General features: G+C 39.1%; 3 protein-coding genes across 4 annotated transcripts in view; 1 reads left to right on the top strand and 2 right to left on the bottom strand.

The window, feature by feature from the left end:
- helz (helicase with zinc finger) overlaps positions 1-4,414 on the bottom strand; it is a 48,989-nt gene extending 44,575 nt beyond the window's left edge. The window contains exon 1 of the mRNA XM_026303125.1: positions 4,369-4,414. The gene's annotated coding sequence lies outside the window, so the exon portion shown is untranslated. The remainder of the gene's footprint in view (positions 1-4,368) is intronic.
- Positions 4,415-6,709: 2,295 nt separating this feature from the next.
- Positions 6,710-12,098, bottom strand: psmd12 (proteasome 26S subunit, non-ATPase 12). The gene is made up of 11 exons (XM_026304512.2): positions 11,890-12,098; positions 11,459-11,518; positions 10,483-10,611; positions 10,257-10,364; positions 10,024-10,128; positions 9,772-9,921; positions 9,435-9,569; positions 9,143-9,255; positions 8,523-8,697; positions 8,064-8,141; positions 6,710-7,304 (listed from the first exon to the last, which is right to left on the bottom strand). Exons 1-11 carry the CDS (start codon positions 11,995-11,997, stop codon positions 7,095-7,097), a joined length of 1,371 nt encoding a protein of 456 aa, XP_026160297.1. The 5' UTR covers positions 11,998-12,098; the 3' UTR covers positions 6,710-7,094.
- A 5,047-nt stretch (positions 12,099-17,145) lies between these two features.
- Positions 17,146-19,151, top strand: part of LOC113127919 (cytoplasmic phosphatidylinositol transfer protein 1-like) — a 70,865-nt gene continuing 68,859 nt past the window's right edge. The window contains exon 1 of one of the 2 annotated variants that reach the window (XM_026302841.2): positions 17,146-17,473. In XM_026302841.2, coding sequence (XP_026158626.1) covers positions 17,426-17,473 — 48 coding nt within the window. In that variant the 5' untranslated portion in view covers positions 17,146-17,425. The remainder of the gene's footprint in view (positions 17,474-19,151) is intronic. The other variant, XM_026302839.2, reaches the window with a different exon arrangement.

Genomic DNA, 19,151 nt, shown 5'->3' with positions numbered 1-19,151 from the left:
TCTCTGACAAAGTATTACTAAAAATTAAAAAAAAATGAGATGAAACTTATTTTTCCTCTGTACAACTGCAAGCTTTCTCTTCCTTCCTGTAACATGTCATGTTTCGTTATTAATATGTCTGTATGTAAGTCAAAGCACTAAATTTGAGTAAATACTGATAGACAGGGATAGGAATAATAAGCATAAGAACACTGAATTGTTCCAACACCTCAGCACATGCAGCTTTTCTCAGCCTTATAATATTGTCAATGAAATACCTTTGGCTTTTAAAAGCCATTTTAAGACTTCGTGAGCACTCAGAAACAGGCCTCATATTTCTTTCAACCCTAAAGAAATGGTGTTTTATAGGTGGTAGCATGCAATGTGAGTATGTGCTCACCAAGAACCATGTACTCATGTGGTTACACTGCACCATAAATCAATGGGAGGCGAGGATGAGGCTCCTAATGTAGCAGTGCTACATAGAATATATTCTGTGCATCTGCTCACAGTGTACATTAAAAAGCAATTGCTACTAGCTGGGAAGGCTGTGGTCATATGAGAAGCCTAAAGCATGGTGAGAAACTTATTTATCATCTCAAGAGATCAAGATTTATCATCTCTAAAGCCAGAAACAGTGAAGTCACCTATCCCTTATAATCTAACTGCTTAGACAAAGACATTATCATAATTGATAATGCAAAATATATGGGCTTTATTAAGATTAGAGAGTATGACGTAGAAAAGGAGCAAATGGAAATGGGTGTGTTGTGACACTTCATAGCTATAGACCAACACTGTTTATGTCGCCATGAAAACACATGCCAATGTATTTAATCTCTGCCTACTGCCATTTAACATATACTTTATAGTCTGTACTGACTTCTTGGTTTGGATAATCAACATTAATGTACTAATGACACCGGTATACTTAGACACATGATTATTTTATGCCAATAGCTGATGTGATACCTGTATATGAAGCCACACAAAGCTCAGCACATTACCTTAATCTATTGTTTTCCTATTAACAATGTGTTTGCAGAACCAACAACAGGCCATGTAGGACCAGCACCATCCTCTGGACTACACACACTGTCCACTTCTTTTATTTACAGCTGCTTATAAGTGTGTTTTAGTTCTATCCAGGTACTCAAAGTTGTGGGTGTCACTCACAGATCTACATCTAAAACACAGAAACATATTCAAAAATAAGAAGGAATAGTCCTTGGTTCTGTGTGGAGGAGGCGGCTGTGTGTGGTTGCAGGTGGTGGTGGGAGGACATAAAATCTGGCTACTTTTCTGCACATTACGGTATAACCAGCACAAGGGACTATCTTACTAGAAAAAACATGTGTTCACTTTAAAATATCAACTCTATGTTGAGCTTAAGATGTAAGGTCACTCTTTAGAACCTGTGAATGTGTAAATTCAAAATACATTAGCAGCTTTTCACCAACACAGGGTTAACAGAGACTACAATTCCCTATCAACAAATTAAACTCTAGGGAATTTGAAAAACTGAAATGTCTAGAAATTAGCTTCCAAGGCTGGAATTACCCATAAAACAGGACCAAAAATATTGTAATTGTCAATTGGCATCCACATATGGTTTAGTCTTGGAGAAGGCCTCACCGGGTGAGCAGAGTAGCTTAGTAATTTTACTAATTTTAGGATCTGTAGTTTAAAAGTTACTATAGAAATGATCCTGTATTGAAGCCAAGCAGTTTCTGTCCCATGTTAAATCCCATGTCAGAAGGAGGATGATAAGGAAGGAGGAAGGAGGATGATAAAGCCTGATTTGCGAACTAAAAAGCAGGCTTATTTGTGGTCACTTGGCTGGGGTGAGAGAGAATTCTTTCCCTTTTTTCTAGACACTGAGCATCAAAATGTGGCAATCTGAAGCTGATGCCAAAGTGAGTTTACTGTATAATGCCCATGCCAATGCGTTCATCCTTCACACATTCCTCTGCCCCCCACCCAAAAAAAAAAAAAAAAAAAAAAAAAAAAACAAACAACAGCACAGCGAGATCATGAAAAGACTAAGATTACACAGAACAGAGTGCCCTCCTTCACACCACGCAACAGAGATCAGGATAAGGAGGGTACACGACGACCGGCTTAGGGGAACACCAGGCCTCCAAATGCTTAACCTTGGCCAATAGCCTAGTAACTTTTGTTACTATTTCCACCTCAATGGGTTCACCATTGGCATTGTAACCCATCACAGGCTGGCGGTGAAAGAGCTTTTAATCCCAAAAAGGCAGCCCCAAAAGCTCCATAATGGTTCTTATGTGCAAAGATGGTTGGCAAAATATACTTGTGGTTACATTTTAAAATGCCACAACAATTATCTGACACTGAATTTCCATCCCAGCACCCACCACAGCCTAGACTACAGCTTTCGATTATGACAGCCTTAAAAGAAGATTCAAACTGTTCAGTAAGTTGGGATATATTTGGGTCAGCTAGTCCTTCACAGTGAAGTAGCAGAAAACTAGCACATCATGTTAATGATGCACAGGGCTAAAAATGTTGAAACAACAGTTTAAAATCTCACAGCTGGGTTAGGGTTATGGTCTTACAACCATTTTTCTCAAAACAACATCCATTATATGTCTGGGAGAAGAAAGTAAATGAACACCTTCCATTCTGATTTACTTTTGTAATTACGGTAAACACAGGTGATTTGATTCCACCCAGAAGTAACACAGATATTCCAAGTTCGATCAGATGCGTGTAATCCTGTGTAGTTGGATTCAACCATGATTCCTGGGGGAATGCTGTTTTGCTTCACTATGAACTGTATTCACTGTACATGGATGAAACTACAATGAGTCAACTTGACAATAAAATGCAATATTTGATAAACATGTGAAATTCTTTCTTATAATCCAGTGTCATTGATAACAGCACAATAGCCTCCATCTCATCAGACAAAGACAGTATAATTTAAACAAAGTGAGCATGGTCTAGGTGTTATATATCAAAACATAACAGATCTATTGAGCTCCATGGTATCTGTTCCACAAGACAAAAATGAACTGTTGCTGAGTTAATATCCTCGAAAACTCTAAACACTCAACGGCATCACTGCATCTATTGAAGTTAGTTGTCAGACTTAATATCCTTGTATACTATGCACATACAACACCTGGGCAGATATGACAAATTATATTCCAGTACTCAGCATACCAATATAGCCCATACATCCTCCAACCCGTGTTCTCACAAAACAGATTTCTGTACATGCGTGGAAGCTTCCTCAGACTACTTCCCTGATGTCAAACAAATAGGTGAATTATATATTACGACTTTACTTCACAACATTAAGCATAAACATAAAATCATCATAATTCAATTATACAGTATATGTGGCATGCAAAATGAGGGTGGAGAGCTGTGTGGGCTAGCAGACCAGGATTGTTGCTGAGAAGTGGAAAACAGGGTCAACATAGGACTAATCATAAAACAATACTGGCTCTGATTGGAAACAACGTGTGCAGCCAATTTATAAGTCTCGGAATAGCTGTTGCCTAATATTAGCTAATAATAATAATATTAATAATAATAGCCACCCACTACACAGGGGCAACAACAAATAGTTTGGCGGGATACAGTGGGTGGACACTTGGTATACAGTACTGGCCTCCCACCACAGTGACTACAATTTAGTCTTCAGCACCAGAAAGCATTTTTTATTTTTTCATGATAGTTGTAAAACAATACCGACTGCTTTCCATCAGTGTTAACGCTATTTGGTTTGACTGCATCACTGGCAGCAAGGCAATGTGTACAAAACACGGCTGTGAAACTCAACCAATGTCTGAGCCCAGTTGGTAAACCAGATGTAAAGAGAAGATCCACTAATAAACACAACCAGCACCAAAGCCGTGTGTCGTGTCTCAGCATGCACTCACACAGTAGCTGCTGTTTGTCTGCTAAACTTGTCATTACTGCTGCAAGTCAGACCGATGACGGCAGCGGTACAAAGCCCTGAAAACGTCCCCACAGTGTTGCTTAACACACGGGGTAAACAGTGTCGCCACACTAACCAGGCTGTGCGTGTCTAACAGGGAGCTGGCTAGCCAAAACACAGCCTTGCCTGGCACCAAACAAGCTCACAACAAGAATAGCTGGCTGGTTTGTTCATGGTAGCTAGGCTGCTAGCTAGCTGGCTAGCTGGGTTCGCCGAAAGAAAACGGTTTCGGGCCTGTAATTTTGCCACGGTGTTTGGGCGCATATAACTGACATGACATCGTGTTGTTATCCATGCATAAACTCCTAGTATTCCTCGTTATCCCGATGATTTGTGGAGGAGATTCGCGTCAGTGACCATGCGATGAAAAAGCCAACTAAAAGGGTTGAAAATGGGAAGTCAACACTTACCTAGCTTTACTTTCTACGCCATCTTGGATCCACTTGTAAGACCATCGCAAAGCATAGTGGGATGTGCTGCTCTGAAGGTTGAGAGGACTGGTGCGGGTGCGGGTGCGTGTGAGGGGGCTCCCATGGCTGGGACCTTCCTTCTCAGACATGTTTTTTTATTCTAAAATGCTGTGTGTTTTATTTATTTCAAACATACTTCACTGATTTACTGCATATTCTAACAACAATGCTCATGTGATCATGAAAAAGTAAGTAAACTGTGATATTTTTGGATTTGCCCAATATTCTTTCCCCCTGAAAATAAGTACAATACCTTAAAATGACCTACTTGTACTTGTTTTTATTTGTATGAAAGGGATAAAAACACATCTGTCTCATTTTGCTAAAATAAATGAGATATGTCCTGGGGCCAAAAGCATGCTTTGTTTCCATTTCAAAACATGATAATGAACCAAAGCAAATTTTGCTCTTTACCGTCCTCGCTTCTGTTATCAGCAGATTCTCATCCATCACCACTTCAATAAATGTTACATGTTATCAAACCCATTAAACTGTATGTGGAATGCCATCTGTAGTATGGGTTTGTTTTTTTAGTACAGCTAGAAAAAAAAATTAAACAGTGATCTTATTAACAAAGTGAGACAGTCAGGAGGACTGACAACATTAAAAATACTTCACTAAAAATCACAAAAATATTCATAGAATAACTAAATTGAAAATAAATACAAATGCCTCCCTCCCTCTCCTCTGGGGCTCTTGAGGTGCTTTTTAAAGGAAATTCCCAGTGTCTATGTTGTAGAATTGGCAGATATGATTGCAATTTTATTAGAGAGTTTGCTAACCTCTGTTTAAACTCTGTTTTTATTCTAAATTCCCCCTTTTAAAAAGCTAAATTTTCAAAGTAAAGAGAGAAGCTGTGTGTGAAAGAAGAATGAGCAAGTGTCTTGTAAAGCAATCTCAATAAACTCAGTGGGCATGGATATCATGACACTGTTCAAAGTTTGTATATGAAAGGTTAAAGTATGTATGTGTCCAAAAGGACTCAGCTTCACATTAAACTGGCACATTACTGTGAAATTATGTTTTTAAAATATAATATAGAAAACACAGAATGCTCTCAAATATATAGTGTGAGTAATAGTAGGCATGACTGAACATTAAATTGTGACAGGTGTCTAAAAAGAACAGCATGTCAGGGTAGTTTAAATAGGTTTATCATCGTATGATCCTACAGTGTGTTGGCAATAACGTTTCCACACTATGTTCTACTAACCTGTCATACCTGCAATGATGTAAATAATAACACTAATGAATGCTCTTTTCCTGTAAGCTGCACAATACCTGGTCCTGATGTGGAACAAAATTCCTGCCTGATCCTTGTCAAGCCATCATCTCCTTTTCCATCAAGTGAATAACACTGTACTGTATTTCCACTTCCCCTCCAACCTACTGCCACATGTGTAGATGCTGCTTCTTTCTGAGGTAAACTCCAAGATAATCAGCTGATGAGATGATATCAGCATCAGCAGAGTGTGACACAGTGACTCGGATAGTGATGACATTCTGACTTACCTCACCTCTAATGAATAATCAGCTTTGTTCCAGTTTTCCATTAAAAGTTGCTATGCATGAGGCTTATGGATAATGTAGGGCTGTAAAATACACATCAATTACAACAGGCGCCATGGCCCCTTATTAACTGGCATTAAGTGAAAGGGTGTCAAGATTTTGAAATGCCATAACACCACAGCTCAACTACAATCTATGATAGCAAAATTGCATCAAGGTCAATTGTGTAAATAAATGGTCCATCTGATTTGCAGCAGACTGATTGATGTTGTGCTTAACCTTGATACTGTGAACCTGTGGAAGGCTAATTGTTGTTCTGTTGTGTTATTCTTCAAGGTAAGGTAAATGGAGGAAAATTCAAAGCCAAAGTAAGAATTGGAAACATGTTTTCTTTTCAACCATATTGGAAAATTATGTTTACATAACAGGAAGGGCACATATCACTCAAGATCTGTAACAGCTATCACGAAGTATTAATTTATTTTTGTTGAATGATAACTTCAGTGCTCAAACTTCTTGATAACACCTTACCCATATTTTGACTTGATAATTCCTAACCATGTCAGAAGTCTCTTCGCCAGTCACATATTAGCTAACAATCCAATTCACTAATCACTAGGTGATTCTACAGTATTTTGCCACCTTAACTTAAAGTTTATTTATTACATGTCTGCCTTCTGCTTTTATCATTTCTGTACAATCATATTCCTAAGGGTCTGAACACTTGTCTTAGTACGTTCCTCAGCTTTAATGAAAAAAAAAAAAAAAGTACAACTGTTACACAAATGTGAGTTTATTGTTTACATTGCTTATTATACATTTAAAGAAATTACAGCAATGTTTTCATACAGCAATAACTGCTAACTACTGTATATAATCCATAACAAGTAATGGTAAACATATTTAGAGATACAGTCTTTGATGACACTAACAGATGCAAAGAGGGGAGATACTCGGCACTTATTGTTAATGAACAGTAAAAAATTAACAAAGCTGAAGGGTCGGGTATGTACTACCGATTTTTCTCTAATTATATGAAAGTGTAATAAAGTTGCATTGACAGTCCGCCAATATATTGTATATTCAAAAACATTCCCACCAAGGGGAAAACAACAAACATGGACCAAAACATAAAATACTGCACACTGTTCTTTTTTTCACTGCAGATTGTGGATCATCTCCTCCTTGGCAATGAGATGTGTGGTCTTGTTGACCAGAGACATGAGAGAGTTGAGTTTGTGCGACCAGTCGTTGAGCAGGTCATTGGGGTCTTTGGGTCTCTGAAAGTTGATGATCCCAGCCAGCCGGTCAACCTTGGCATAGATGGTCTTGTTTACAACTAGGTTGGAGAGGAAATCCTCGGATTCCTGACAAATTTGAACAAACAAACATGGTGTCAGAGTCCTTCTTCCTCAGGGAGGCCAAAACCTCTACTATCCATAAGCAGCTCTGCAAGTTATATGGACTGAATTAAGGTATGTTACAAAATAAAGAAAACAATTAGATACTTATAACTGTTACATACAAATGATAATATAATACATATTTTTTCTAATCATTTTTACTGTTTAAAACCATGGGACATGGTGGACAGCCTTGTCATGACACAGTGACAGCTTTCGAAGGATGCGGTCCATGAATTGGACCATGAAAACCCATGCTCACAGACAAACTTGTGACCTGTCTCATGAGTTCCCTATTGCCTTCATTACAGTTCAGAGTATACAGCATGTTTGGTTGTTTATTTTCAAAACCGGATACATAAATTGTTCTGTTTCACACTGACCAACCACATATGACTTTGCAGGAATAAAAACAGGCTGTTTTTTGTTTGTTTGTAATGTCCTTTTATTCCTACTTTATCCCCAACTGCTACAACTAAATTAGTGATTTTGTGCATTTAGATTTAACAGAATACTAAACAATTCAGAATTTATAACAATTGTCAATAACCCATACTCACACAATCCAGTACATTTAACCAATCTTTTTACATGTATAAGTCTTGTGATTTTTCCAGCAAACTGACAGCCCATACGATCTAAAAACAAGTGTGCTTTTTCTGTGCCATTAGTGTGAAGCATGACTTCAGTTTGCATGAGCTAATTAGTAAAACTGTTGCTTACGTCAATGGAGAGGTCAAGGAGTCCAGCCATCCTCTTCATTGTGATTCTGGTGTAATATTTGGCCATTATTCTGATGTTCTGGGGTAAAGGGAAGAATTTCATGAATACACACACAAACAGACTGGAGAATAGTATTTGCATAAATTATTTAAGGTTAGAACACGGGAGCTGTCAGGTCACACCAACACTTACACGTGAAAAGATATTTATGAGTGAAATCCAACCATCTGTTAGCATGTACTTTAATATTGCAGATAATCTGACAGATTACAATCTGCACACAGCTTCAATATCTCCATCATCCTTATTCTATGTTTCTTACATTTCATGTCTAATGGCCTCTACTTCACTAGTATTTACCTCTCTTTCTTTGCTGCCAAGAATTATATCATTATATAATATTCTGAATGTGTCTTTTCCACTCAAAGTAAAAAGACCAGACTACGCTGTGGGACTTACATGCTCCACCACTCTGTTCTTCAGGTCCTTCCACCTTTTTTCCCCCTCCTCTGTGTAAGAGAAGACATCTGTGGCGGGGCTGTTCGGAGAGCCCTCTCTCAGCTCTTTGCCATAATCCTCCACCAGGGAGGCCCAGCGCATCAGCTCCATTGTAGTGAACTGCTTCAGAAGGTCCCTTGGAAGAGTGGAAGAATATAATGAAAACTCCCTGATGTTCACACCTTTTAACAGAGGATATGCACCTGATGTCACCATATGTGAAGTTTGCTATGGTCAGCTCCCCTGAGTGGCAAACACACAACAGCATCTGCCTTCTTACATTTCCACATGGAAAAAAACATTATGAACTCTGCTAAAATGTCAAAAAGTTGCTTTGCAAAGGAGACTTTTGTAGTTACACATACTGTATACAGTACATATGTGTGTCAAGAAATTCACATTTGCAAATCTTCAGACCACTGACTGGTATATTGGACAATTAATGATCAAAAGATGTATTTTAATATTTTAAGATGTATATATGTGTGTTTGTACTGTCAATGCACATTCTCTATTGAAAACAGAAAGATCCACATCACATTCTGACTGTAATGTAATCGCTAAACTAATGCTTGTCTTACTTGTATTTAGGGATTTCTTCCAGTTTCTTGTCTGCACTGATTCTGTGCACAAGGTCTGACTGCTCATTATCATAGGGGGATAGAATCACATACAGCACCACACTCTTCAGGGCCTGGAACAGAAAAGTATTCATAGCCTTTTAAGCAAGACTTGTTGCAAAGTTTTAGAGCAGAAAGAGTGGTGATCAAAAGAATTGTCTGTACAAAAGTTCAAATTGTATGTGGCTATTAATTGTATTCTGCAATCATGATGTTTAAAATATACTGCATCTTTAAGAGAACATGCATGTACCTGTTGCCACTTGCTACTGTCCTCCAAGATGCAGGGCGTGTCATAAATGGCCCTATAGTGTTTGCAGATAGACAGATAGGAGCCCTCGTGCTGGTCCACCTGAATCATCAGGTTGTAATACTTCAGCTTCAACTCCTAAAATTTTCAAGAGACAAAAGAGAAATTAGTTGGCAGGTACACCAACTTATTCAGCCCATAATTCACCAAAAAACACTTCCAAAACCCTGTGTAAAGACAAACACACAGGAAGTGACCAAATGATTTCCCAGTGGTTTGAGTCAATGCAAAGGAACACCACAATACTTATTTAAAGCTCAGTTCCTGGTGTCTCTATTACCTCAGATCCCTCCTCTTGGAAGAATTTGGTGTTTATCTTTTTGCTGATTATCTGGGTGCGAATGTAATCTTTGACAGCAATGCAAAGCCTCATTTGTTCCAAGATAAACTCCACCTTCTCCTTTTTCTCCATAGAGCCATATGTCTCCACCTGAGCCAGAAAAAAAAGGAATTATGTGTTAGCATTCCTCCCCACAACTATTTTAGATTCTTTTTCATCCTAATAAATACAGAAACAAAGACTCTACATCACCTGCAATTCTTGAAGAATGGAAGCAGCCTCTTTGACCTCTCCACTCTGTTCTTTTATATTAGCTAACGTCTTTGTCAACCTGGCACGCTCAATCTCTACGTAGATCTGTGAGGAAGATATGTTTAGCACATTAGTGAAGAGTAGGAGGCCTATTGTCTTAGTGTCTCAGGTTTTACAATGATTCTAATCTGTACATTTTGCTTTTGCCTCCAATTTACAAATACCCTTCAGACCTTGCCAGCAGTCACGGTGCGAAGTGTGTCGATGAGTCTCAACTTGATGGTCAGATCAGTCATGGTGTCCACATATTTGTAACATTCTTGAACCATTTTGGCAACAGCCTGATAAGACAGAACACCACGATTTATATGTTGATCTTAACAATAACAGCTTGACACAAAAAAAAGATGAGTATTAAATAGGTTTGGACAACAGTAATTAAAAATATATATATTTGACCTGTTTGAGCTGGCTCCTCCTTTTGGTAAGCAACATAATGTTTTCATTCAGAGCATCCCAGTCCTTGGCTTCATAACACATCTGGACCACAGCAACAAGGATTCGAGAAGTGGACACCATATCTGATGCCTGTGGGAGGGTTGAAGGCAGATAAGTAATCACAGAATAAAATATAGCCATTCTTTTGCATATGTCTTGTATTTTTTTATGTTCGGTTGGCTCTGAGCTTCATGGCAAATCTGCTGCAGGGTCTGTCGCTTTATCAGCGACAGGGGAATGAAAAATGTTTTAATAGGCTTACTTCTCTTCATCTATAATAACTATAATAGTTCTGAGAAAACTGTTTTAAAGGACTTTTTGTAGCTCCTACCACTGAGTAGTACTTTCAGTACAACAGGAACTGTGAGTGACATACATTTATATTCATTGGTCAAACACTAAGTCAATACAGCACTGGCTGTTTACAATTTAGTAGAGGAAACAACAGCTTTCCACATGGAAAAAACCGCAAATGGGCCAATGCCCACTCGGCCTATGTGACAGAGATATCTTAGAGAGATCTGGACATATCAAAGCAAAATGTGAACATTTTTCCTAGCATTGTTCTTTAATTTCATGCAGAAGTGACATCGCTACAGCAACCATCAAGCCAGCGTATGTTACTTCACTGTTTCAACAGGCGGTGTGAAGGGACACGCAGGTGGGAGGGCTCCCAGCTAAACATAACGTTACAATAGAGAATGAGTCTTCACCAACTCACAGCTTCCAAAGCAAAAACAAGAAAATATGACGAGGCCTATATGGCCCTCAGCTTCACCAGTATAATGGTGGGTAACAAGGAGAGATCAGTGTGTTGTTTGTAACGTTAGCTTCTGACAACTGCAGTTTTGTATGAATTGAAAGTTTAACATGGAGTTTGTTTGTGTGCGAGTGTGGCATAGACTATAAAATAAATCATATTGTTATCCAAACTCACTGTTCTGGTTTGCTTCTCCAATGACAGCAAGCTCTCGATGGCCTCCTGCAGCTTTCCTTCCTGTAGCAGAAAACACACAAGCTCAGCGTAAGTGACACTCCTCATTCAGATAAATGACATATTAAGATAACGTTTTTAACGTCGCCGTTTTCAGACACTTTGTGTGGCTAGCACGTTAAGCTAGCTGTAGCTAGATGCTGCCAATGACTAGCCTGCTAGCACGCTAACGAGATACATAACAAACACAAGTGTGTATACAGAAAAAGATACGGAGCGAACGTTGAGTGTTTAAACATGACCACAACTCATCAGTTACAGTCACTCAGTGTAGTGGTTGTATGAGGTTTCCAGCTAATGCTAAAGCCCACATGCTAACAGAGTAGCTAAGTGTGATGCGCCATGACTCAGCCAGGCTTTTGTGCTAAACTCACTTTAGCCATTTTTTCGCATTCTGGGAGTCGCTGGTCTACAGTTGAACTGTAGTCAATCTCCATTTTCACAATCCTCCCGTCAGACCTTTCAGAGCGCTCCTCGGACATGACTGCGGTGTATAGGTAAAGATTGCTGTCAGAGCTTTTCTTTCTTTGGGCCCAAACTCAGCTTTTACTATTTTGCTTGTCAAATGAACGAAACGGGAACGGTGGCCAATCAGAGGAGAGAACCGAACAGCTGTCCGAAGCGCCTGTAAGACCCAGTGAGGCCCCGCTGCAAGGACATTTCTAGCAGGCATTATAAAAGCCGCTATTTATTTGTGTTTGTTTATTTCCACATAACATATTCACTCAGTTTGGCAGATTATTAGACAAAACTAAAACTATTTTAGTCTTTCATACAGGTGCTGATTAAACTGTATAATAATTTTGGAGGCTGTAATTTCTACTGTTGAGCGGCAGGTATGTTATACAGAAATATGAAAAGAATGGACAAAATAATAGAAATCAATGCTGTATAATTTAATAGCACCATAAATTACCATCAACTTTCAAAATGACCATAAACATGAATCATAAACAGTTTCAACAAGAATGAAAGATGAATGGTGATAAAATTATGCCTTTATTATAGTTCTGAATAGTCCAATACCCTGGCTGGCTATGAATATGAACACAAGTGGATTTTATTTTTTTAATGCCTAAATTTATATTAACAAGTGGAATTAATAATGATTGGCACAACTCCCTAAGAAGTTACTTTATCCATCTAGCAGACAGTCATTTACATTTGAGGAAGTGCTATCTGACAATCAGGCTTTAGTATAAATTAGTATGGAAAGTTTTTTAGGAGACTTATATGGCCAAGTATGGTGACCCATACTCAGAATTCGTGCTCTGCATTTAACCCACCCAAGTGCACATACACAGAGCAGTGGGCAGCCAGTGCTGCAGTGCACAGTTGGGGGTCCAGTGCCTTGCTCAAGGGTCTCACCTCAATCGTGGTATTGAAGCTGGACAGGGCGCTGACTATTCACTCTGATTAGGCCACTATTAGGCCACAACTGCCCCCTTTAAGTCCTTATACTTAGATGAAAATAAAAAGAGGTACCTTTTTTATCTTGACATTAAGAGACACTCTTCTCTTGGTTAAAATGACTAACTGTGAAATGCTTCTCTGAAAAGGTGTGAAGAATATAAAGGAAAGCTAAAATAATGGAATGGTTGACAGCCTTAAGACTGTATGCTGTGTCTGCAACCGACAGTTTTGGCGAAACTGTCCAGAATGACTTTTCCTACCTGTAAACTCAAAACAAAGAGTCAAACTAGTGACATTTGAAACTAAACAGGCTTACCATTAGTTTTCTTTTCATCTTAATGATAATGAGGATGGTCATCATCATCGCAACTTTTTCTCACTGAGCCACTGGTCCTGTTTCATGAAGTGGCTCAGTTCACTGTTCCAGCTCTCTATAGCTATACAGCCACTCGTGAGTGTTGAATGGAGAACTTTGTGAATGGCCATGATTGTATGAATAAACACTAGCATGCAATGACCACAGTAAACCACTAGGTGTCCCTTTAATGTCTACTTTGTGCATTCCTGTCATCACACAGTTCAGTGCTTTGAAAGACTCCATTGCCCTCATAAATAAGGCTAATGTGGGTCAGTGAATTTCCTGCTCATGGCAGAAAAAGCCCCTAAGCCCTGAGCTAAAAATCAGTTTGATCCAAGTACAGGCTCAGCATAGACTTCAGAGGCCTGATAAACGGAACATGACTTAGATCCACTGAGAGGAAGATCAAATAGGCTATAGAACAAGAACTCTGATTGCAGAGGCATAAATATATTTTCAGTGCTTTGAGCATACTTTTCAGAATTCAAAAACACCAGGAAGAGCTCAGCTGAAGAAGACTAATTGAGACCTCAAATGGTCATTATCACCATCATCAGTATTATGTTTTTCAATACCATTGATGACAATAACAGGCTGCCTAGTGCCAGAGCCAGGAGGAATATGTATTTGAGATTCTGATTAGGCCCTAGTTTATAATTTTTATCTCAGTTGATAGAGACAGTGTAGAAAATAAAAATAAAATCAGAGTGTCTCTCCTTTTAATGTTTCACCTTTTTAAACCTAGAGGTTCTCTACTTAGAAGTGGGACAGAGGTAGGCCTATTTGGCTATTTCAGAGCTTACAGATTTGTGTGATTTTATCGAGGTGGCACAGCAGTTTAGATGACATTTGGCTCTAATCTCCTTTCTAATCAACAGAAGCCTTACTGAGACAGTTACGTCATCAATGGGTCAGAGCTGGTTGCGTTGGAGTCTCACATGAAACCCATCACTGTCCCATGCATGGCCCTTAAGCTTAAGGGTTTTTAGTCAAGATAAAAAAGCTATTACTCATATTTAGCATCAGAGACGAATTAATCAAAACTTTTTGAGATCACATATATCTCTAATCAACATGTCTTGAGGCTTCTGGAGGAATATCATCCTTACCTAAGATCCATCCATCCATCCATTTTCTATACCCGCTTTTTCCTGGCTCAGGGTCACGGGGATCTGCTGGAGCCTATCCCAGCTCTCTCTCGGGTGGAAGGCAGGGGTACACCCTGGACAGGTCACCAGTCCATCACAGGGCCACATATAGACACACAAAGACAAACAACCTCACACACTCACACTCAGTCCTACGGGCAATTTTAGAGTCACCAATCAACCTGACATACATGTTTTTTGGACTGTGGGAGGAAACCGGAGTACCCGGAGTAAACCCACGCAAGCACAGGGAGAACATGCAGACTCCACACAGAAAGCTGTGAGATGGTCTAGAATGTCTATAGTACTGGTTACCTCATGGCTTCTTAGGCTTTCCCCTTTTTGTTGAAGCTATGTACTATTTTTTAAAACATGTGATTTAGTCATGTTATGTAACTTTGCTCACTGAAATATGACTAATTCAATTCATAATGGCCATTTAATGTGCTGCTACACAGTGTTAGACCATTTAACAAGCATGGGAAGACTTTAATATGAGACTGGTAGGCTGTTAATGGGACTATTTATTCAGTGTTTTAAAAGTTTGCCTGTGGAAATACAATACATGAAAAATGCCCTTGAATAAAACACACCCAGGATAACTGCCTTTCATGTCAGATTTAACTGATAATATAATTGACTCTTCCTTTATAAGCAACAAAACTCATATTTCATCATATTTGTTAGTCATTCCATTTTGTGGTCCACCACTAATATCAACAAGGTTACAGAACTACACAAAGTACTAAAATCTGCACTACATATAAATTGGGTTGCATATTCTTGGTAAACTATTATTCGATATGTGCTGTATCAACAGATTCATTAGATGACATCTATGCTTTACAGTGCTACTCATGCACTAATTTTGGGGATTAAGCAGAGAGTTTAATCAAATGGTGTTTCATAGGGTTTGCCATCCTGGCTATATTTCTGGGCTGAAATGCTGACAGTGCAAAATGCTGTTTGTCAGCATCTTCAACACACAAATATGAGTGTGAATTTTGCTGAGCAGACTCAAATAAATCAAGGGTATCAATCAAGCCCACTTTACAGGCCCTACCTTAATTAAAAGTGATCTTCAGTCTGTGAAATTATTGTTTAGTCAGACTGAGGTCAGGTGACTACCTAAACTTTCACAAAACATTTCAGTCAAGTTTTGCCATTAAAACCACAATAAACCCGGTCTTGGTTGGTAAATGTGTTTAGGATAAGATATAAGATAAGATAAGAAAAACCTTTATTTGTCCCACAGCAGTGAGCAGCAAGTAAGACACAAGATAAAAAGTAAATAGGACCTGAAAAGAAAAATGAAAAACAAGGTTGTTTACAATAAATGATATATTAAACATGTAAACCATATAAAATCTAAAAATATTGCACTCTAATCTCATAACTGTTTCATGTCACTGTGCTGGACTAAAGCCAAAAGAACAGAACTTGCGTCACTGTCAAATGTCCCTGCCCCGCTGATGTCAAACTGTAAAGAAGGCACTTTTAAAAAAAAACTCACAGCAAGATCCGGACAGAAACGCTGCATGTGTGTGTTTATGGTGATAAATGTGTATGTGAGACAGATGTGGTGGTGGTGGGGAGCAGCTCAGCAGTACAGACACGTTTCCTGTGCTGTGGCTGAGCAGACCTGTTTCCACCAAGTTCTGCGCCGTATTTCAGTGGGCCCTGCAGAGGGAGGAAAGGGGGCTGGGGCTGCTGTTAACCGCTTAAATTTTCCGATCAGTCTTTGAAAAGAAACTACAGGAAGAAGAACTAGAGAAAGCAGACATCCTCTTTTCACTCAAGCTGTAGTTTCGTCCTTGTAACTTTGAAGACAGTCTGAGGATGTGATCTATAAGCCAGGCTGCTTCACGGACCATTAAAAAGCACATATTTTCTTCATCAGCATTTTGGACCTTTACTTCTAACGTTATCCCTGAGCAGACCCGTGTGGAGCCAAATGGCACAAGGCATTATCACATCCGGTCAACCATTTTTCAAAATAAATATACCCTCGGGAAGGTATATATAGCCATAAACTTGTTTTTGTGAAAAAACAAACAAACAAACAAACAAACAAAAAAAACATAAAAGAAAATATAAAATTAAATAGTAAGTGAATGATAATACTATAAATGGTATACTGATAATGCATTTAACTTAATAGTAAAAGTGCAAGTGATAACCTGAATTATATACCTTTCACATATTTTAAAAACAAGAAATCTAAATTGTGATCAATATCTCAGCTAACTAGAATTTAAGGCTCTGGTTGTCCCCAAATCATCAGCTTTTATATACTGCACATTGGCAATGCTGTTCTTTACTAACAGCACTAATGTTATTTTTTAAGTAGGCTGCTCAGTAAAGATACGATAAATAAGATAAAAGTAAGATAAAATATACAGTTTAATGGTTGACTAATGTTATCTGAGCCAATTACTGATTATACAGAGAAGATCTGATTAATCAGCAGTGTGCTGAGGTGGCTTTTAGAAATGAGTTAGAAAGGAGTTCATTGTGCTAACAAAAACTCATTTGAATATAATCTCCCACCTCTTCACGGAGTGAGCTATTCTATCTGTTACCATTAAAAATATGATTTTTATTCAAGGCCCCTCTCGTACGACACAAAGCTAGTTAAGACCCACATTGGCGTGGTTTTAAAACTCTTATTTTGAAGTTCAAATCTAGATTTCCTGTGTTTCTCCGCGCTGTTTGCGTTTGACTTGACGCACCAGCGTGATTGGAGGGGACAATCCTGAATCGAGCCCATTTGTACCGTCACATTCCCGGGCGGAGAGGGTGTCTGCTGGTTCCCATGAAAGAATCCAGATCTAACCTGGGTGTTTTACAGAAGCCCGGCTCCTAATTTGTCCACATGCGCTGACACGTAGCCAGGTTTTACACGCATCCCGTCGGACGGCGGAGGGAAGGTTCACTTGGCTGGTTTGACACATACAGTGAATACGCACAAGAGACGCGCAGAGGGGGAAGATGTTGCTGAAGGAATACAGGATATGCATGCCTCTCACGGTAGAGGAGGTAAGTTTTCCACCAATATTTGTTTATGTCTCATTTTCATCACGACTGCGCCTTGATCAGACAACTCTTGCCAGCTAAACCTTTGGGTGTGCTGCACCAGACATGTGGCAGAAAATCACATGAAGCGTGAGAAATGCATTCAGATGAAGTTGAAGTAGTTCACTGGAGACTCTCCCTGTCCTCTGCTCCTCTGTGAAGTTGACAGAGCAATCACTACTTTTTGTTTGATCACACTGACATACGACCTTAGGCAGCTCAAGCGTTTTGGAAAGGTGCACATCATGCAGCATGCTTTACAACAGTGACCACAATAGAAGAAGTCTGATAGTTTCTTTGATCAGTTGGTGCTATAATCATGTAAAAGCTCATATTAACTATTATCTGATCAGTTCCCTGGAGAACGCAGTACAAGGCCATACCAGTGTTATGGTTTGAGTCTTACTCTTTCTCACACAGAGCCAGCTCTCTCACACAAACATAAACCATAACATGCAAACTGCCTTACATCAAACTCCTGCTTCCCTGTTGGTTGCACATAATGACACTAACACAATGCATATGAGGCCCGTGTGTCGTACTAATAGTTGCACTTGTTCTGCACTGGTTGATAGAAGAGACAACGGCACATTGTCTGTTTTCAGTCCTTTTTTTTTTCTCTGTGGTTTAAGGACTCAGGTCTAAAATTAGAAGGTGAGGATGCTTCCTCTTGTCCTGGCATGCATGCCGTACAGCGCGACAGCACCATTTTTAATTATCACCCATGTCATTGTTTTCTAACTCATCTCTGTGGCTTGTGTTGTTGTGTTGCGTGGGTGATGTTGGTTTTCTTACAGCTGAGGGCTGTTAGTCAGGTGGAATAATGCAAGAAAACCCGCTGTGGCGCGGGTGTCTTCACTGACACCTTGTCAGTTCAAATCAGAAGTGGAGAACCTAAATGAGATCTGGCTCAGCAATGCCTTTTATCATAAAGCTGAAACTAGCTTCGCCTTGTTAAAAATAAACCAAGGCATTTTTTATCTAAACAAAGCTATTTTTCAGTGAGAAAGGAAGAGATGAAAACAGAAAAGTGACTACATGCTTTTAGATTTCATACTGGGTGCTTTTCCCCCTTCAGTCACTCAATCTAAAAATGCTCTAAGGTTTCCAACAACATATGTAGCCTGCAGCAGACTGACTCAAGTTTCTGCCTGTTTTTCTAAGGACTGATAGAAGGCATTCAGGGAACTATAGGTTGATGCAGAGTTATATGTTCTCTGCCTTTGGGTACATGCTAATGAAATAGCTTCACGTTTACATGAAATTATTGCCAAGAATAACAAGCGGGTATATTCATTGTCCTGGTGGCCACTAGGCTGCCAGTCCTCTACTTTCTCACCACAGCATTCCACAACTGGCTTCTGCAGAAACCTGTGGTCAAAAAGGAAACTTCACCCTCTATTACAGGGGTGTTACAAAAACAATGTGTTTCTCTTGGACGTGTTTTTGAAAACTTTCAGTGCCTGTGTGTATTTTTGTGTTGTGTGGGTGTTTGCCTTTATACATGTTTTTTCAGCTCAGTATGTCACAGTTGAATCTATATCATGCATGAATTTCAAGCCTGTAGGAGTAGTGAGAGTTTTATTTATTTATTTATTTATTTTTTTAACAGTGATAAATGGTTGTTTTGAGAAAGTGGAGC

This window comes from Mastacembelus armatus, chromosome 1 (genome assembly GCF_900324485.2).
Source record: "Mastacembelus armatus chromosome 1, fMasArm1.2, whole genome shotgun sequence".
Classification (NCBI taxonomy): Eukaryota; Metazoa; Chordata; class Actinopteri; order Synbranchiformes; family Mastacembelidae; genus Mastacembelus; species Mastacembelus armatus.
This window is presented reverse-complemented; position numbering and strand designations above follow the sequence as displayed.